General features: G+C 56.3%; 1 protein-coding gene across 3 annotated transcripts in view; it reads left to right on the top strand.

The window, feature by feature from the left end:
* Window positions 1-20,421, top strand: part of GRM4 (glutamate metabotropic receptor 4) — a 117,999-nt gene that overhangs the window by 66,087 nt on the left and 31,491 nt on the right. For all 3 annotated transcript variants that reach the window (XM_032849150.1, XM_032849147.1, XM_032849149.1), the window contains exons 4-5: window positions 15,476-15,611; window positions 18,392-18,546. In XM_032849150.1, the coding sequence (XP_032705041.1) occupies window positions 15,476-15,611; window positions 18,392-18,546 (291 nt within the window). The remainder of the gene's footprint in view (window positions 1-15,475; window positions 15,612-18,391; window positions 18,547-20,421) is intronic.

The following is a 20,421-nucleotide window of genomic DNA, read 5'->3' as shown; positions in this document are numbered from 1 at the left end:
CTAGTATAGTAGTAACTATACTACTAGTATAGTAGTATACTATACTAGTAGTATAGTAGTAACTATACTACTGATAGTTACTTAACTATCAGTAACCTCCTGGTGACCGGAAGCGTTACTGGTAACAAACAGTGGATGAACACGTATTTTGTCTGTTACGCGTATATACCGTGCTATTCCAATAAAGCAAGTTGGAAAAGAGAAAATGTTATCCAGAAAAATCATAAGGAGAAGAAAATGTGAATACAGTACTGTGTCATATCGAGAAAAATCCACAGGCGAGTGGACCTGCACTTGTTCAGAGGGCCAGCTGTGTATGGTTGTAAGAAGAGGTGGGGACACCTTTGTCTCCAAAAATCTCTGCATCTGCTAAACAGTGGTTTTGGGGAGGGAGCGTTTCCTTGAGGAGGGGGTGATGGAAGGAGAGTTAAAGAAAAGGTGGGCCTGTCTCAGAGGAGCCAGAGGGAGTTCTGGGCGGGAGAACTGCATGAGTGGTGTGGCTTTTGACGACATTTTCCTCCTGAGGGTGAGGACGGGCAGGCTTCCTGGGAGAGCAGCAGGCCTATGTGGGTTGGGGGAGCCTGGCCCCGTGGTAGAGAGTGCTGCCCCCCAGGACTGCCATAGACTTACTGTGTGTCTTTGGACAGGCCACCGTTCCTTTTTGGCTCTCAGTTTATCCATCTGTAAAATGGGGATAATTGCAGTCCCTACTTTGCTGGTTATTGTAAAAATGACAAAATCAAGTAATTAGCCACCAGAAAGGCCAAGAAAGGGCCTGAGGGGGGCTGGCTTTGAGGCCTGAGACCCCAGTGGTGAGCACTTGACCTCTTCCTGATTGGGGTTCTCCTCCGTCCTCCTGTGAGTGTCCTCCCCTTCCTCCCCGACTTGCATGGAGGCTTCCACCCACGTCCCGTTTTGCTGTAGACAGAATGATCATGTGGACATTCTATGCAAATTCTCATTTTTAATGAGCCAGAAGGAAAGCTAACGACCATTTTACAGATATCTTGGGACCCAAAGGAGGCCCTGAGATTGAGGAGGAAGCAAGACCAAGTGACAAGCAAGAGGAGAGGGGAGGGAGGGAGGAGAATGAAGATGGAGAGGGGCACAGTTCGGGCTGCCGAGGGGGCAACCTGTCAGTCACCCCAGAAAGTGGGAGAAAGATGGAAATGTGGAGGAGAGGGGGAAGATAGGCTGGAGACAGGGAAGGTAGAGGCAGCCAGGATGAGGCTCTGGCGTTTCTGGGCCTTGGTTTCTTTATCTATAAAATGGTCCCCTAAGCTGTGGGCTGATTGGGAGGAATTAATGAGAGAAAGTGTGAGCTCTGCATGAACACGAGAGGCTGTGGAATAATGGGGGACTGTGTGTATGTCTGTGTGTGTGAGAGAGAGAGAGAGGGAGAGAGAGAGAACGAGAGAAAAAACAGGATAGGGTGGGGGAGGACAGAAGAGGAAAACAGAGGGACAGGAGCTGGAGATGAAGCCAAGCAACTTTCTGGACAGTAGAACAACTTTTTTTAAAAATAGATTTTATTTATTTATTCGACAGAAAGAGAGAGAGAACAGCAGGGGAAGAAGCAGGCAGAGGGAGAGGGAGAAACAGGCAGAGGGAGAGGGAGAAGCAGGCTTTCCACTGAGCAGGGAGGCTGATGTGGGGCTCCATCCCACGACCCTGGAATCATGACCTGAGTCGAAGGCAGATGCTTCACCTACTGAGCCACCCAGGCACCTGTAGACCAACTCTTAATAAATTAATAGGTTCATTCCTCAGCATCTGTTTTCTGCTTTGCAAATGACTACCAGGTCCATGAGGGCAGGATTCTGGATTATTCTATTACTAACTGTACCCACAGTGTCTAGGACAGTGCCTGGTGCTTACGACTTACGTTGTTGTTCATTCAGTGAATGCTCTGAGCCCCGCAGAGGCCCTCCCCCCTAATTTTCATTCACTGTGTTAGGTTCAGTGATTGAGATGTTGGGATTGCTATGGGTGCCCAAGGGAGAAGGAGCCTGGGGAGACCCACGAAGGCTTCCTGGAGGGGTGGGCCATGCACTGAATCCTCAAGAATGGACAGGTGCTGACTTGAGGAAGGAGGGGTCTGGGAAGGGGAATTGGGCACAAAGGCGGAGAGGAGAGTCTGAGCAAAGGCAGGAAGGTAGGGGTACTATGTGTATCAGAAACTGTAGGAGCAATTGGAGGTGTGGAGAGATGCGTGACAGGGGTGCAGGGCCTCAGGTGGAACTGGGGTGAGGAATTTGGACTTTGCCTTGAGGGAGGTGAGAGCCACTGAGGCAGGGGAATAGTGGAACGGGACTGGAGTTTTGGTGGAGAGGCCAGGGGCCACGCTGGGCAGGCTGTTTTGTGCAGAGGTGTGGGGCTCTGGTCTGGTAAGATGGTGTTGACAGGAGTGGGGGTGTGCAGTGGGTTATGGCTGAGGGATGAGGCTGGACCTGCCCAGGAGTGCCAAGCCAGCCTGGAGAGGGGCCCAGGCAGTGTGGGTGTGTGGACTGCCTTAGGCTGATCATGGCCCCTCTCTGGGTGCTGGTTTCAATAAAAAAGAAGCACTCCCTCCCTCAACTCTGCTCTGTGGGGTGAGGGTCGGCTGAGCATCCGTCCCCCAGCTCCCCTGCTCCTGGATGCCCTCCTAAGACCCACTCAAAGCTGTTCCCTGGATCTAGGCCTGGAGCCCCTGTCCAGGTCCCTGTGTTTCTGCTCCAAGCTGTGGTCTTACAGTGTTGGGAGAGCCCAGGACAGTTTTTTGGGGTGAGGTGGATACTGCAGCTCAGGGCCCACATGGGGGTCTCAGCCCCAGACCTTTATTCATCAGCCCCTCCTAACCTGAGTGCTGGGCGGCCCAGACCTCAAGAAAGCCTCTCATGGCATGCTGGGTCAGGCTGGTGTCCGCTGGTGTCCTTACTGCTGTCCTTCCGCCGTCCTTTGCCAAAGCCAGTTAATGAAGCACGCGCTCATCTGCTGTCTGGGTCCTCCCTCCCAGGTGTGGCTCAGCGGCCCCATTTTCTGGCTGAGGAAGCTGAGGCCCGGTGGGGCGATGGGATTGCTGGGATGGGTCAATGCCAGAGCTGGACCCAGGCCCCCCCAGGTTCGCTGCACGACCTCCTGTTCTGCCACGCCTCCTGCTGGCCTGGCTTGAAGTGGAGGGGGCGAGGACTGGTGTGGGAGAGGGTCCAGGAGGACTTCATTACCCAGTGCCTGCTTGTGGCAGGTGAGGGGGGGCGGTGCTGAGCCCGCAGCCGGCGGGGAGACATGCTTGGCCTGCCTGGGTAATTACATCTCAACATTTCATTTTGCTTGTCAGTTTCCACTTCCTGGGGATGTGGGCTCCTAAATATTTTATCCCGGCCTGCAGCCCTCCGTTCCTCCCCCGCCAAACCGCACGCCCGGCAGCAGGCCCCTGGCTCCGGCCCCTCCCTGCCCAGCTGAGACTCCGTTCCTTCGGTGGGGGTGGAGCTGGCCAGAGGTCATCTTCTTCACACCCCTGCCCCATGCAGGGGTCCCTGCCACCAGCCCCTCACTGGCTCCTCTTCTCAAGGCATCTGGTGTGAGGAGGCCAGGCACACAACATTGTGGGAAACGAGGCTCTGTTCAACCAATGCAGATTAGTGCCTACTGTGTGCTTGGCACTCTGCTGGAAATGGGGAAGTTAGACAGGAGAGACGCAGTCTCCCCTTAAAGGGGCTTAGGGACTGTTGGGGGAAACTGACAATAATATCACAGTAGCAAACACTTACTGAGTGCATATGCACCTGGCAGTGTTCAGAGAACCTTAACCTGCACCACATATTCTTCAACTGTAGTATAGGGAGATGAGACCCAGAGAGGTGAGTAACTGGTCCAAGGTCACCCAGCTAAGACATGGCGGAGGTGGGAGGCCTTCTGCCCTGAAGCAGGACAGTTACAGAAGGGGCCCAGCCTAGGCAGAGGAGCCTAAGTGGGCGTGATGAGTTCTGGCTGGGGCAGAGATCTGGCATGTTTCCAGGGGCAAGAGGAGGAGGGAAGGGTATTTCTGGCAGAGGAACTGAGGGTGGAAACATCCTAGCTAACTTGGAGAAAGAGGTCCTGATGCGGTAGAGTGTGGAGTTTGAGGCCGAGGAAGCAGGGGCGTCCCTGGAGCTGGCGGTCTTGTTCTGTGACGGGCTGCTTGGCAGAGGAAACACCCAGTAGTCCTGGGTCTGGCTGACCCCTAACTTGCTGTTTGAGCCTTGGGCAGACTCTTCCCACTCTGAGTCAAATCTGAGAGGTGGGTAGGATTCCTTCAATCAAAGGATGTCAGTCCTGGCCACTGAGAGTCTGGGGAAAGGTGCAGGCTGGGGTGGGGAGGGGGTGGGGGTGCTGGGTTGGGGCAGGGGGTCTCCTGGGGGGCGGGGAGTGCTTTGGGTGGGGGCAGGTAGGAAACAGCCTCTTGCCACCACCTGCCTCCAAACCTCTTTGCTTCCTTTTCTATTTTTTTTTTCTGCCATTCTCGCTTCAAAGGTGTTTTGCCTAAATGGGTTTGTGTTAAGATATTAGGTCGATCACTCAGCAAATTTCCCTCTGCTCAGAGCTGAGCGCCATGAATAATGCAGCTCCAAAAAAGGCTGCCACTGCCCAATGGCCTCCTGGGGAGGGGACAGCAGCGCTCAGCTCAGAGGCACTGCTGAGTCCCCCCAAACCTGCACCCTCCCCCTCCCCCAGATATCCCCTGGGGGTGGACCTTCCATCCTCACAACAGCCCTGTGCATCAGGGGGTGGGGGGGTAACGCCATCCCATGTTACAGACGCAGAAATGGCAGAAATGGACATTTGGAGAGGTTGGGCAAAGGAGCTTTTATCACGAAGCAAGTAAGTGATTGAAGTGGGACATGGGCCCCGCTGTGCCCCAGCTCTCTGATGCTTGTGTCCCCTGCACCCCCAGAACCGGCCCCTTTCTCCACAGGGGCACAGCTGGGCGGGAGTGGAGGCAGAGGGAGAGGGTTTCAGCAGGAAGACAGGACTTCCCTCGGCTGAGGGGTCACTGAAGCAGCTTGGTAAAGGGTTGTTGGATGATGGGGGTGCTGGACCCCGTTGTCAGTCACTAACCTATCCCCCATGGCGCTCCCTAGCCAGGCCCCACTCTGAACCATAGCAAAGGGGAGGCATGATTCGTGCCCAGGTGTGGTCTGGCCGGCCTGGCGGCTTCGAGGAGGTGCGGACACCATGGCTCGCATGCTGGCATGACCAGCTCTGTGGCTGTGTGACTGTGGGGGGCCGGGTGCCACGAGTGGTCGTGTGAGGCTGTGCAGTTGCTGTGGGAGCTTGTGTGGCTGTGCGGGATTGTGCGAGTGGGACTGTATGTGGCCAGGTGTGGGTCCTGGTGGCCGTGAGGCTGCACATGGCTCTCATCAGGTAGTGTGAGATTGTGATACGGGATGTGAGAGTGTTTGTGTTGTCGCGTGCACACACGCACACGCACGCGTGTGTGTGTGTTGGGAGGGCACGGCTGGGAGTGGTGGGAGATGCTGAGACTGTTCAAGAAGGGAAATTGCATGTTCTGCCCTTCTGCCGGGAGAGTCCCTGGGCCTCCCCGCTTTGACCCTGGCTTCCGCCCAGCACCCTGTCTCTGGGGTCAGTTCCTGGGTTAGCACAGTGCCCTTGGTCCCTAGAACGTACCTCACCGGGGCACTGGGTCCTGGCCTGGGCCGAGCGAAGAGGTCTCTATCTTCCCGACTCCTGCTCTCCTGCGTGAGCAGCTCCTGCCCCCGCTGGCCTCACCTCTTCCGCAGAGGCCGTGGCTCCAGGATGCAGACCCAGGCCTTCACAGACTCCACCACTCTTGACCCTCCCTGCAATTCCACCACATGTGGCTTCTTTAAGTCCTTTTCCATTTTGTGGTTGGAAAGTCTGATCTCAGAGAGGCTAAGTGACTTGTCCAAAGTCACACAGTGAGTGAGGCGTGGAGCCAGCATGCTCTGGGTCAAGGTGGAGGGGTGGAGGGAGCTGAATGCAGGTGCGGTATTCATGTTTTGCACACACCTTCCGTGGAATTTGATAGGGAGGCATCTCCAGGCGGGAAATCAGGGGCCTGTCTTCTCCTCATTGTCCCTTGGTACCTGGGTCTTCCTGGCTCCAGCCACCTCTCCCACAGTGGACTTACTACCTCCGCGGGGCTGGAGTCAGCGGGGAGGGTGAATATTCTAGTTCATGTTCTTCTCTGTCGGCCCTGGCAACTTTAGACTCTGAGGACCTGCCAGTTTGCATGGCTGTTTGTTTGTTTGTTTATTTATTTATTTATTTGACAGAGAGAGAGAGAGAGTGAGAGATCACAAGCAGGCAGGCAGAGAGAGAGGGGGAAGCAGGCTCTCGTCTGAGCAGAGAGCCCCATGCAGGGCTCGATCCCAGGACCCTGAGATCATGAACAGAGCTGAAGGCAGAGGCTCAATCCTCTGAGCCACCCAGGCACCCCTGCATGGCTGTTTTGTACTTTTCTTCACTTCTTCTTCTTGGTTTTTCTAAAAATAAACTCTGTCCCCAACGTGGGACTTGAACTCACGACCCCAAGATCAAGAGTTGTGTGCTTTACCGACTAAGTCCGCACCGGGCGCCCCTTCCCTTGTTCTTTTGCACATGTATTTCTAAAGCGCTCAGAGCAAGGAATTTGCATCTAGGTGGAGAAGTAGAATCTCAAGGCAGGGTGGGACCAAGAGATGTCCGGGTGTGTGTGGTGTCCACCCCACGCGTGTGCAGAGCTCACGAGTATGTCCTGTAAGGGCGGGTGTGGTGAGTGGATTAGCTCTGTAGCCCAGAGCCTGGCATGAAGTTGGTGCCAGGTGCAAAGTGGGTGCCCAGTGCCTGTGTGTACAGAGGTCTGAGCCCTCAGCATGACCAGGGGATGGCTCTGAGGGGAGGTCACAGAGGGTTGCAGGGCTCAGGGAGTTCCTGAAGGAGGTAGAAGGGTTTGAGCCTTTGCCGGTACCCCCCTTGGACTCCCACTGAGTCTCTGTCTCTAGCCCCGAGCTAGCAGCTCCGACCCCTTCCATCCCCACCAGGTGGGTACTCAGTGGCTCGTTCATGCAGCAAGGATGAATCAGGGCCCGTGTCTCAAGCAGGTGCGGCATGAGTGCTGGGCCCCCTGAGGGTCTGAGCAGAGATGCAGACACTAAGGAGATAACCAAGGCCCAGGGAGGGAAGGCAGCATCAGGCGGGTCCCTCCTCGCTGGGGGAGCAGCCTCTGCAAAGGCCCGTGGAGGGGGCAGACGTGGTCAGATGGCCCATTCTCATAGGATCCTGGGGAAGGCTGGATGTTGCAGATGTGGGAGGAGTCCCTGTCCCTGTCCCTGTCTCTCTCTCTCACACACACACACACTGAACCACAGAAGGTTGCAGGCAGGGAGCTGTGTGTCAGATGGAGGTTGGAGTGGAGACTGGATAGTGGGGAGTAGGTCCGGGAGCAGGAGCAGAAAGGGACAGTGGCCGTGAACCAGGCCTGAGCTGCTGCCTCCCCCCCACTCTCCCTTCTCCCCAGGCCTTGAGCTTCCTGTGGAGCCCCAGACCCAGCTGGAACCAGAGCTGGTTGGAGTCTGGGCCCGCTCTCACCCTGTCTCCCCCCAGCCTTTCTTACCTGACAAAAGCCACAGGTCGGGGCATTCTCTCAGAGCCTGGCCTCCTCTCCACACCCCAAAACCTCCTCCAGCTATAGCTCTGCTGCCTGCAAACAAAAGTGGTACTGGGTTAGTCACTGCCCCTCTGAGTAAGTCCCTTTCCTGAGAGCCGATTTGGGAAGAGGGCCTGGCTTTTGGATCAGGAGGGAAGGCAGGGAGGAAAGGAGGGCTGGGCCGCGTGTGTGTGCGTGTGTGTGTGTGCGCGTGCGTGTGTCCCATATGGTCCAGGGGAACTCCCAGCCTTCCCCTCACCTCCCTCTCTGCTGGAAACCTGTGGGAGCCTGGGGGCCCCCCTTGGCTCATCTAACTCTCCCCACCTTTCTCTCCGTGTTGCAATTTGCTGTCTTCACATTTTGCCATAATGTAGATTTTTCTACTTGATTTCCCAGGATTTGTCTTTTGTTTCCCCCCCTTTTTAAATTTAAAAGGACCAAAAAAAAAAAAAAAAAGAAAGAAAGAAAAAGAAAAAGGAAAGAAAAAAGGAAGGCAAAGAGAAAAAGAAAGAGGAGAGGAGCCCGTATGTGCTAGGAGCCTATATGTATGTGCTTGGCCCCCCGCAGCTGCTGGCCTGCGCTGTGATGGGGACAGGCCTTCCCAAGCGACCTGCGCACTTCTGCCACAGGGAAATTCCTCCTTCCTGGTCTGGAGCCCAGCACCCGGGTTGCACAGTGCGATCCTGGGGCCCTGGGTGCTGGAAAGAAACCTGGTGGATGTAGGGACCTCCTGGGGAGCCACGGACACGGCACCCTATCCTGGCTGCTCTGCCCCCCCACCCCGCCCCGCCTGTGTGCTGACTGCTTAGCTCCTTCCTCAGGGCCCGGCGAGGGTACATTCCCTGGTGCGTGAGAGAATGAGGATAGGACTGGGAGACAGTTGCCTAAGACTGGAGGGTGAGATCCCTGGGGAGGAGCCAGAGAGCCCAGGTCCCTTGACTGTCCCCTATGTGACAGTGGGCATGGCTGAAAGCCAGCTGCTCTGGTGGGAGGCCTTCTCTCTCTGCCTGTCCTGGCTGCCAGGGTGGGCACAGCCCATAAGTGGAGGTGCTGCGAAGGCCGGGGATCTGGGGCTTGCTTGGAGGGGGTGGCAGGATGGTGGGGAAAGCTTATTTAGACAGGTGGAGTGGGGAGAGCCATCTGGTGGGGGACAGGGAGGTGTGGGGAAGAGGAAGAGGCTGAGTGCAGGTGCATGTGTGCAAACCCGAGTCCCCGGGGGCTTAGGGAGACCCTTCAAGGGGAGGGGGTTGGCGGACCGACTCCCTCTGGGGGTCCCTTCACGCCTGTCGGTTTCCACATCCCCATCCTCAGACAGGCTCCCCCCGATCATTTGGGCTCATGGAGGGAGCCAGGCACACACCCTCCCGGCCAGGGGAGAACAGAAAAACGAGGTCATTTTAGCAGCGGGCGCGCACTTGAGGGTGGGACTTACAGGTCCAAAGTGTTTTCAATTCCTGGCTCTCGGGCAAGGCGGCAGCTCCTGGGGAGAAGTCAGAGCCGAGTCCAAAGCTGCCTTTGCCTCTCGAGCTGCAGGCCTGGCCTGAGCCTGCGTGTCCTCTAGGACACAAGGGGTGGAAGGAGCGGCTACAGCCCCCTCCTCCCGCCCTCACGTCACCCTGCTGCTTTCCTCCTCTGCCCTGCCTCTAGTAGGTTGTCTGGGGGTAGGGGTCTGGCCTCCTCACAGTTTGATCTTAGCATCTGGAACTTTCCAGGTACCTAAAGAGCTCAGTAAACCTCTGTTGACGCCAGGAAGGGAAATCGTTTGTGGCACATAGGCAGGGTGTGTTGGTGGGTGTGTGGGGAAGCACGGAGAAGCAGGCAGTGGGCCCGGCACCTGAGGGGCCGTCCCCTGCCACTGTATGCGCCTGCCATCTAGGAGGCTGCCCCCTTGCCTTCCTCCTCCGGCGGATCGCTCTCTTTTCTGGCCTTGCCTTTCCCAATAGCGCATAAGCTCCAAGGCAGGGATCTTCCTTGTTAACATTTCTCAGCATCTGATTGTGCCAGGAACTGAGCAGGGCACGTCTCAAATGAACGCGTGCCCGAGTGAGTGAATTTGCAAACGTACAGACCTGGCCCTGCCCTTGGGGAGTGCAGTTGGAGGCAGACACAGGAGCACCGGCTAGACCTGGAGAATACCGGGAAAGGTCATCAGACCGCAAATGGAAAGGGCTCAGAGACCACAAAATACAACAGGAAACCAGGATCAAGTTTTGCTAGTGGAGTCTATATGTCACATTCAAGTCAAGGCAGGGGCCTGAGGGGAAGATAGGATTTCAGGAGCCAGAAGGATGGTGGGCACCCCACTCCCTTCCACTCCAGCGCACTGTGGAGGCCACCGGGCTGGGAGCGGCTGAAGGGCTCCCTTTCACAGACGGAAAAGGAGACTGGGGTGTGTCCATATGTGTTCTCCATCAGGCAACACACATGAAGACTAGAACACCATCACTGCTGCTTCTGTCTGAAAGTTTTGTCTGGTTTGGGTTCTGGGGTCCATGTTTACTAAGCATTCACATTTTGCTGTATTTGCTTCTGATTATTGTTTGAAGAAATATAATGTGGATCGTCTGGAAGCCAACCTCCACGCTGCCCTTCATGGAGGGCATGGAGCTCCTCCATGGAGCCCTTCTCCGTCTGATTCTTTTGCTTCCTTCCCTTGAGGTAACCGTGACTGAAGGTGGTTCAGAGGATTCCTTTCTTGGCCTTGCTTAGTCATTCAGCGCGCATTTATTGAGCATCGACTGTATGCCAGGCACTGTTCTAGGCACTGGGGAATTTGCAGTGAGTGTGACAGACAGAAGCTCCTGCTTTCGCATAGCTTTTGCTCCTAAAGATGTGCGTCTTCGTGTATGCCGAGTCTTATCACATGTGGTCTTTGATTTCCTTATAAACGGGACAGATCATGTGGCGATTTGCCTTTTCGATCAACTTCCAGTCCTCCAGATGTTATTGTGCCAATACGTGAGAACTGTTTTCTTTCCATTGTACAAACACCACAGTTTGTACAAACACCACAGTTTATCTGTTCTTCTGTTGTACAATATTTAGATCCTTTCCGCGTGTTTGCTATTTCAGACAGTGCTGCAGGGCCCGTCTGCGTGGGGCTCCTGGGTCCCAGTGTGTGTTCCTGTGGGAGGAATGCTGAATGGGATGTGCTGGCACACCCCACTTTGTTAGATGTTACCATGTGGTCTCCAAAGTGTTCAGTGGCTGCTCCCCCCTGACTTGTCCAGCTTTCTGGGAGAAGTTGCAGAGCCTTGAGGGACCGAGGGTCTGTTTTGACCAATGGGAGGGGAAGGTGTGGAGAGAGGGTGGGGCTCTGGGTCTCCACCTCTGGGGATGGCGTGGACACCCACTGCAGGGCTGGGGGAGGGAGGGGGAAGGGAGGTGGGGCCCAGGGAGGTGAGAGGACTGCCCCAGCATTCCATGCTGGTTTAGTCGTGCTGACTCTGCTGATGCAGTGACAAAAGCAGGCGGGAAACCACAGAGGGCTGGCCAGGATTTGAAACCTCAGCAGGAGGTGGGCTCGCACCCCAGCAGCCGCAGGCCCCTGGACAGAGTGCTGCTCCTCTCTGGCCTCCTTCTCCTCGCTCTCTGCCTAGCTTGGGCCCAGAGGTCTCTGAGGTCCCTATGCCTCCATGTGCTCAGATGGGCTTGGCAAGTGCTTGTGGCTTCGTGCCCATGGCCCTGCGAGTGGACGCAGTGACTGGTGGACAGCAGAGCTGTCGTACATAGCTGGCAGTTGGGTGCTCACCGGGGAGGGCTGGGAGGCTGGAGTGTGGAGTGAGGGGCTTGCTAAGGGGGGATTTGGGGGAACCCCGGTCTCTTCCATGCCCCCTGCCTTCTTAAGATCCTGTGCCTAGAGTTTGGGAGAGGTAGAAGTTTCGAGCTTCTGAGCAGAGATAGGGAGTGGGCTCGTTTCTTGTTGCTTGGGTTTAATTTAATTCTGTTTATTGTCTGTATGGACTCATGGGTTCATATTTTATCCAAAGAGAGAGACCGGGGGCAGGCAGAAGGAGTAGGGGTGGGGAGAAGGGCGCTAGCCATGGTACAGAGATTTGAAGAAGGAATCCCAGGGGAGCGTTAGCGGGAGCGGGGCTAGGGGGCATGGTGATGGTCAGGGATCTGCATTTAGGGGGATGGCAGGCAAGACGGCTGGGGGCTTGGCATGTGCTTGGGTCTTTTGGTGGGGAAGGGCTGCAGGAAGTCAGGGTCTGCAGGGACCCTGTGACCCAGGCCTTTTCTTTCTCTGCCTGAGAGAGGGTCTGGACACAGAGATTGCAGTCCCACTTACAGGCTCTGTGACTTCTGTGAGGGTACCCAGCGCGTCTGAGCCTCAGAGCTCGTCTGTAAGATGGGGTTATTAGCAGCTGCCCCAAGGGGTGTGAGGACTCCCTGGGTCCCTCTGGGGCTCCTCCGGTCTTCTCTGGCTCCAGCGAGGGGCCAGGAGGGCAGCTGAAGGAGATGTTGTACCACTCATGGCTGGGAGCTCGTGTCATGCTGGCAGAGCCCCTGGTGGGCCAGCTGCTTATCCCCAGTTCTGGGGTCCCTGCAGCAGCCAGGCTGACATCTGGGCCACACAGGGACCCTATAGGACCTTGGTTTCTCACCTCAGGGTGGTGACACCAGTGGGCACTTCTTCCAGAGCAGGCCCAGACGTGTCTCTGTCTACGGGCTGCAGGTGTTCCTCTGACCTTGGCCCCCAACACTTTCCCCATGTGGCCTGAGCCGTGACACAATGGACTGGCTGTGGGGGTGGTTGCGGGAGCCAGGTGGCCTGTGTTTAAACCTTCACTCTACCCCTGGCTGTCTGTGTGACCTTGGGAAGCCCCTTAACCTCTCTGTGCCTCAGTTTCTTCATCTAGAAATTAGAGATGTGCCGATGACACCCCAGTAGAATGAAGCCATGTAAAATTTGCAGAATAAGCTTCAACACACATTAGATACTTCCTGAATATTCGTTGGTATTTTCTATCTCTGCAGAAATCCCCAAACTCCTCTCCCGTTGCCCTCCTCTCTTGTGGTTGTAAGGGTGTCCTGCTCAGACCATACTCCTGTCTGAAGTACCTCGAGGCTCACTCACATTCTAGATGATGGTGCTGTGGTCATTTAGTTCTTCTTCCTCCAGAGAAATGAAGTGTGCAAGATCTGCCCTGGGCTGGGGGCGCTGGGGTGGCTTAGTCATTAAGCATCTGCCTTTGGCTCGGGTCATGATCCCAGGGTCCTGGGATCAAGCCCTGCGTCGGGCTCCCTACTCAGCGGGAAGCCTGTGTCTCCCTCTCCCACTCCCCCTGCTTGTGTTCCCTCTCTCGGTGTGTCTTGCTCTCTCTCTGTCAAATAAATAATTAAAATCTTAAAAAAAAAAAAAAAAGATCTGCCCTGGGCTGTCAGGTGGGACCATCCCACAGATCCTCCTGGGGGAGCATGGCCCAGAAAGAACACTTAATCTGCAAGTTTCTGCCCTTTTGAGGACACTTGACTCCCATTCCCTGCTTCCCTCCTTTCTATCCCTGCTTCCCTCCTGTCCTGGAGCCAGGTGGCTTGCCCTCACCCCCTGTCCAGCCACCTCCCCTTGTCCATCTGTCTCTCCAGATGGGGGGAAATGTCACAATTGGCCCACTTTCTAACTGGAAAGGAACCATATGGAGGGTTTAGCCAGGAGCTGAATGTCTGCCCAGCCACCATTAGAGCAAGGCCAGCGCTGTGGGAAGCGGACTGTCTCCCCTTGGCTCTCTCTGTGGGACCCCAGTCTGGAGAGGCCAGTCCTGTGAAGGATCCTCCCTCCTTCTCTCCCTTCCCTTGGTCTTCTCTAGGGCTTGGGACTTCTTTGGTGCCTTAGGAGAGAGCCAAGGAGCTTGGTCAACCTGCAAAAGGCAGAAAGTAAGGGAGGTGGGTTCTGGTCAGGGGCTGGGCCAGGGGGCCACGGCTGCTTAGCCAGCTATGGAGAACCAAGGGGTCTGCTTCCTGGGGACAGGGCTGTGAGTGTGTGTGTGTCGTGTTGCCCTAGGCCTCGCAGGTCCTGGCACAGAACAACCTCCCTTCTAGGGGGTTTATCTTGCTTCTCCCCAGAATGACCTCCATCTGGCTGCATATGCCTCTGCCCTCAGACTCAGCTCAGGGTCACCGCCTTTGGGCAGCCTTCCCTGGTTGCCACCTCCCCACCCAAGGGTAGAGGTTCCTTCTTGAGTGAGGCTGGGTGTTGGCATTTCTCCTGGTGGGGCCAGGGGAAGGTGTAGACCCCCCACTGACGCACATGGAGTCTGTATAGGGGCATCAGGTGACCCCAGCATGGGCGGAGGCCATTCGGAGGCCCAGGGGCAGCAGCCAGGTACCCAACCGAGGTAGATGGTTTGAGGCATTGCTTGGTTCCTATTTGGGGTGGAGCTGGGCGGAGACCCTTGTGAAGGCCCAGAGGAGATGGACAGTCTTAGATAAAGGATCGGCTTCATTAAGAGTAATCCCCCCTGCTTTTCTATCATCTGAGTCCTGACTCTGCCACCTGGGGTGCTGGGGTTCTTAATCCTGGGAGGTTCCCTGCTCTGTGTCACAGTAGGGGCAGGGGACTGTGTGGTTTTGGGCAAGCTCCTTCTCTCTAGTGTCCTCGACTATCCAAGGCTGTTGATAACAGCAACAGTGGTCCCCAAGTGCTTTTGTACCAGGAAGTCAGGTGGCATTTCAGCGCACGGATGACACCTGTCTCCCGCCAGCAGTGGACACATGCCTAAAGCTGGGAACTGGCTGGGTGAAGTCTGAGGTGCTCCCAGGGTTTCTGTGAGCCACACAGTCCGGGTGTGAATCTGGCCCTCAAGGTATTGACTCTGTGTTCTGGATGCTTCCGCAGGCATGGGGGCTGGGCTTCTCGTAGGGGAATGAGCTCAAGAGATAGGCCCCTGGCCCCTCCTCCAGGAGCCAGCCAGGTGGCAGTGGGCCAGAGGAGGAGAGACAGGAAGGTTCTCCAGGACCCCCCTGACCCCTTCAGAGCTCCTCAGTTCACTCCTCTTGAAGCACCTCGTTAGAATGGCTTTCCTGGGAGCTCTTGAAATCGGACTTGGGAGAGAGGCATCAGGGCATCCTGTGGGAGCTGGGGAGCCTACAAACTGAAGAGCTGGGAAAGGAGAGCCTAGGACGCTCCGGAGGGATGGGCCTGAGATGGACGGGTGTGAGTCAGTGGCAGTGCACAGAGCTCTGTCCAGGGGTCTGTTGATGAACACATGATCTGAGGACAAGAGCCCTGGGAGGTACGTGTGGTTGTGGGTGCATGGCGTACTGATAGCCCAGGGTGGGCAATTTGCTCTCTTCTCAGATTTACTCTTCGAAAAAACCGTTAGTTTCAATGAAAATAACCGTCATTTACTAAGTACTCCCTGTGTGTTTGATAGTCTTGTGTTTGTGAGCAGTAACTCACTTAGCTTTGTAACGATCCTGTGAAGTAAGTAGGATTATCTTCACTTTATAGATGATGTACATGAGGCACAGAGAGGTTCAGTAACTGCCTTGAGGTCACACAGCAGTAAGTAGCAGAGCTGAGATTCAAACCCAGGCTATCTAGCTCCTAAACACGACACCGTATCGCCACTTGTTAGAGCCTCTGTTTTATATATGGGGGGACCGAGGCACAGAGAACTGAAGTGACATGCCCAGGGTCATCCAGCTGGCGAGAGGTGGAATCCAAAGTTGTCTGACAGCATAGCCTGTGCCTGGAGATCTGGACCTGGCATCTAGGAGTCTGGCTGCAGGGCTGTGGGCAGCCCTTGGCTTCCGTCTCCTGGAGGGGAGCGCGTGTGGGAGGGCGTGGAGTGAAGTGGGGAGAGACTCCGGCCACTCTGGGGCTGAGTGACACCCTTCCCACAGGGGGCGTGTGCATTGCGCAGTCAGTGAAGATACCCCGGGAGCCCAAGCCTGGGGAGTTCGATAAGATCGTCCGGCGCCTCCTGGAGACCTCGAATGCCAGGGCGGTCATCATCTTTGCCAATGAGGATGACATCAGGTGAGAGTGGATTGCAGCTGGGTGGGGGTTGGGAGCCGGTCATGGGGAGAGTCAGCGGTCCTGCTGGAGACCTTCCTAGCGAGCCTCACCGCACCGCAGGCTCCAGAGAGGTGGGGTGCAACATTCCTCAGGCTGGGACACAGGCAGCTACTGATGGGGCCCCCTTCCCCTGCCTCCCTGTTCCTGCATCCATTCTGCCAACTGCTAAGGCCCTGGGTTTTTAGCCAAAGCACCTCGGTTCTAATCCTGCTCTCCTTCCTCCTAGCTGTGTGACCTGAGGCAAGTGTCTCAACCTCTCTGTGCTTCTTTTCTGCTTTAAAAAAAAAAAGGCCGGGGGAGCTAGAGATGCTGGCCTGATAATGTTATTTGAGACCTGAACACAGAAAGCAGAGTCTGGCACACAGCAGGGGCCCAGGGCCTGAGGAGCCTCTGTCAGCCCCTGCCTCCTGTCTTTGGCAAAGCTTGGAGTGGTGGGAAGAGGCCTGGGCTGTGGGTCTAGTCCTGGCCTGGGTACACGCTCATGGTGGGTGGTATCGTCCCCTCCCTGGGCTTCAGTCTCTGCCTCTGCCCAGGAAATGGATGGACTTCTGGGTGCCAGGACCGTGCAGTGCCAATCCTGCCCTCTCCGCACGTCTGCTTCTGTCCCCCAGGCAGAAGTTCGGGTGCACTGAAAAGCCCCATCTTAACCCACTTCCCTGTCTGCTGTCTCTCAGGCTAATGTCAGGGCCAAGATGGGGCAGGCCTCTGTGATTGCCCTGTTCGAGGGGGAGAGAAACACCAGCTCTGAGCTCGGGGACCCTCAGTCTGGAGGGAGACACAGCCCTGCCCTCAGGGAACCCCAGTCTGAGGGAGGAGACAGGAGACACACCCTGTTCTCAGGGAGCTCCAGTCTGAGCAGAGGAGACACAGCCCCTACACTTGCAGAGTAAGACAGTAGACGTCCTCCCCAGACCTCCTCCCTCAGTTAGCTGGCCTGAGGTGTCCTAGCCTGCTGTGCCCACAGGCTTCCCCTGCCCTCCAGCCCAGCCAAAGCTGCCTGTCTGCCCCTGCCCCCATGTGCCTCCCTCCCTGTCGCTAACTAGTGTCTATCCGGGTCCCATTCTTTCCAGCACTTTCCCCACTTGGTAAAGACCCCATCCTGGACCTGAGCTGCAGCAAAACAGATTTCCCCTGGGAGACATTGCCAGGTCCCTGCAGGGATGGAGAGGAAAGTTCTGGAAGATCATTAAGGCCCCAAAAGCCAGCTCTAAGGATGGTGTCTCAGGCAGCGAAAGGCTAGGAAGGGGAAGTCAGAGGCTGCTGAGCCCAGGGTCTGCTCCTGATACCCTCAAGCCTTATAGTCCCCCTAAGTTCTCCCTCGGGACATTCCTGTTGCCCGCAGGTCTGCCATCTCCTGGAGCAGGAGGGTCCCTTAAGAAGTCCTTTCCCTCACTTAAATCACTGGTCCCTGCACAGCTATCCCCACCGCCACCCCAAAGCCCAGCACTCAAATCCCACCCCCCTCCCAGAGGTGCACCCTGCTCCAGGCTCCTGCTTAGCTCAGATGGACCCATATGCTGGGAGGGGAGGATGAAGGCACTGGGCCCTGTGTCCTAGACAAGAGGCACCTAGGGAAGGGACTGACTCCAGAGGGAACTGGCAGCAGGAAGTTGAGGGGGGAGCAGAGGCATTTCTGGAAATCCACATGCATTTTCAGAAGCAAACAGAAGTAAAAATAAACCCAGGTGACTTTGCAGGGAGGGAGGCCTGGGAGTTCTGGTCATGTCTGGCTGGCCAGATGCAAATGGGAATTGATAGGGCTGTGGGCGTGGCTTCTGGGAACAGCCCCACCCCAGATTCTGGTGGGTGAGGGGCAGCTGCAATAGGTTTGGGGGTCCAGGACCGTGGAGAGTCAGAAGCTGTTGGAGGAGGGAAGGTGTGGGCTCTGGGGCCTGGAAACCTATTTCTCTCTGGCATCCCCAAGCTGTCCCGGGCTCAGCAGCCGCTCCTAAGCTCTGGTGGCCGTGTCCCAGTTTCTAGTATCACAGCCTCTTGCTTGCTGTGTGATCCTGAGCAAGGTGCTCGCCTCCTCTGTGTTCCACTCTCCCCATCCCACTATGGGGGAGGCTGGGTTGGGGGAATTTTGCACACTCCTGGTTTTCGTCTCCCTGAGTGTCTCCTTTGGCCACTGCCCTGTGCTGGGCTCTAGGGTCCCCGACCTGATGACAGCTGCTGTCACAGTAGAACAGTGGAGGGGGTGAGCACCTGCCTCGCGCCCTTTCATCCATCCAGGAGGGTGTGGGAAGCAGTTCTTCAGAGGCCCTAGGCTTTTGGCACAGAAAGAGGTGGGGCAGAGAGGGCTCTGCTGGCAGGGAGTGGCAAGTGCAGAGGGGTAACCATGTGGGTAGGTGTGTGTGCTCGTGCACACATATAAATGTGAGAAGGAGACGAGATGTGGTTGTGGAATCAGGACCAGGGGCATGAACCTGAGGATACAAACAGGGCAGGTGTAGTCCCGGGGCCTGAGTCAGCTCGGGGGGGCGGGGGGGAAAGGAACCTAGGGAAACAGGGATGGTCTTTGCGAGGACAGCTGTGGCCCTGGGGGTAGGATCGATTGGGGCGGGGGGAGCACCTTGGACCTAGAGGCAAGCATGGGCCAGGGGCAGGGGGACCATGGGCTATTCGGGGGACATGTGTGTGCTGGGGAGGGGTCAGCCAAGGGCCCCTGCGAGCAGGGGTGCCTGGGGGGGACAGTTGCAGGGGCAGACACGGCTGGGCTGGGCTGGTGTGTGTTCCCACAGGCGTGTGCTGGAGGCAGCGCGGAAGGCCAACCAGACAGGCCACTTCTTCTGGATGGGCTCCGACAGCTGGGGCTCCAAGAGTGCCCCCGTGCTGCACCTGGAGGAGGTGGCCGAGGGCGCTGTCACTATCCTCCCCAAGAGGATGTCAGTGCGAGGTAGGCCCCGCAGCCCCTGACTGCGCCCCCACCTCACTCTCACCTGCCCCCACTGTGGGTGTGCTCCCCAGCTGTTCCTTATTATTGTCCCCCCACTCCATTCCTTACCCACTCCTCATCTTCCCACATTCTGTCTTTCCTCTTCCTTGGCCCACACCCTCTTTGTGCTCATGCTCGAGGCTGGATGGACTTTCTAGCTGCATTCGACCCAGCAGGATTCAAATCCAGATTCAGGAGCTTTCTTCTCCCTTCTCAGATATTTTTGGGTGCGGGAGATGGGTGGCCCATACAGGAAACTTCTTTATCAAGGTCTTTCCTTCATCCCCACACCCCACCATCCCTTCTCCCATCTGCAACAGAGAGCCAAGGCCTTCACTCTGCCTGGGGCATGTCCTCTGTCAGAAGTTCCTGGGAGCCACCAGCTGGAGACAAGAAGGTGCTGTGCTGGAGGGGACACGTTCTCCCTGCAGGCCCTGCCCGGGTCTGGCCGGCCCTCGGTGGTGGTGGTGTCAGCGTTGGGTCTATCTTGTTCAGCATCCCTTCCTCTTGGGACAGAACCCACAGTCACCCAGGACAGGAATGGTCTGCTCTGGCTGGAACCTCACTGTGAGTGAGGCGTATAGTTCCCATTAGTGGCCCAGTTTGGCAGGGACCTCACTGTCCTCACCACGGGGGAGGCAGGCTCCCAGGGCCTTCTCCCCTGTTCCTGCTTCGTTAAATAGAAGCCAGCATGGATATTGCTGGGAAGGCCTGCAGACATCTGTCGCTATAGAACTTTCCAAAAGACCAAGGCCCTAGAATGGGGGGCACCCGCTGAAGGTCACAAGGCGCTGTATTCTCTCTACACTGAGGCAGAGGGCGCTGAAGTTCCCACATTACCCTTCTCAGCCTCCAGCCACAGTAGGCACAAAACAGTAGTGACTGTGGCTACTGGGAGACATCTCATTTAGTCTTTCCCGCGACCCCACAAGACACTTTTTTCCACATTTAGTAAATGAATGCATTAAGGCTCAGAGAATCAAAGCGACATATAGTGGCTATTAAGCGGCAGAGCTGGGATTGAAACCCAGAACCTGTCTGACAAGTCCCTTTTCTCTCTGAGATATTAGAGAAGACTTTGAACCATGGTTCTCATCCAGGGGGCGATGTGACCCTCCAAGGACATCTGGCAAAGTTTGGGAGACATTTTTGGTTGTCCCACCTAGGGAGTGAAGCTATTCTACGTCCTGCTCCCTACAATTCGTAATGATCTGGCCCTAAGTGTCAGTAGTGCCAAGGCTGGCAAAGCCCACCCTTGCCCAGTCCCTCACCAATGTCAGCATTCTCCTATAGCTCCGACAGTCGCTTGACTTGAACCCTGCCCTAGTGTGGACCCTACTGAACTTTCAGGCCTCCTGGCCCATGCCTGGCAGATCGGTCAACGATGCAACGGTACTGGGAACATCATCCATGCAGGAGGGGCACTGAGGAGAGAGAGCAGGCGCTCTTCACTCGCCAGCCCACCTGCTGTGGGGTGGGGTTTTTTCCCTGGGCTTAGAGCAGAGGCGGTGAGTTCCCTTTGGAACATCTGGAGGAGGAAGTCGTGTCTGCCAGTGATGGGGGAGTTCTGGACTCGAAGACAGAAGATCCAGGCCCTGGTCTTGCTGTATGACTTGGGTCATCCCCTGCCCTCTCTTGTCCCGTCTCCTCTTTAGAACCAGAGATCTCGGGTGCTCCCAGCTTTGGTCAGCCCTCCCACCTGCCTCTCTGTTCTAATCTCAGGACCCCCAGGTGGTTGCTTCTCAAAAAGGTCCCCTGTTAGCATTTGGGTGGTTAGAAGGTGAAGCGAGAAGCGAGAAGCACCCTCAACCACTCTTCTCTTCCATAGACAGCAGT

The sequence above is a fragment of the Lontra canadensis genome, unplaced genomic scaffold (genome assembly GCF_010015895.1).
Source record: "Lontra canadensis isolate GAN:19392208 unplaced genomic scaffold, GSC_riverotter_1.0 scaffold219, whole genome shotgun sequence".
NCBI classification, from domain to species: domain Eukaryota; kingdom Metazoa; phylum Chordata; class Mammalia; order Carnivora; family Mustelidae; genus Lontra; species Lontra canadensis.
The sequence above is the reverse complement of the archived record's forward strand: the minus strand, read 5'-3'. Positions and strand labels throughout refer to the sequence as shown.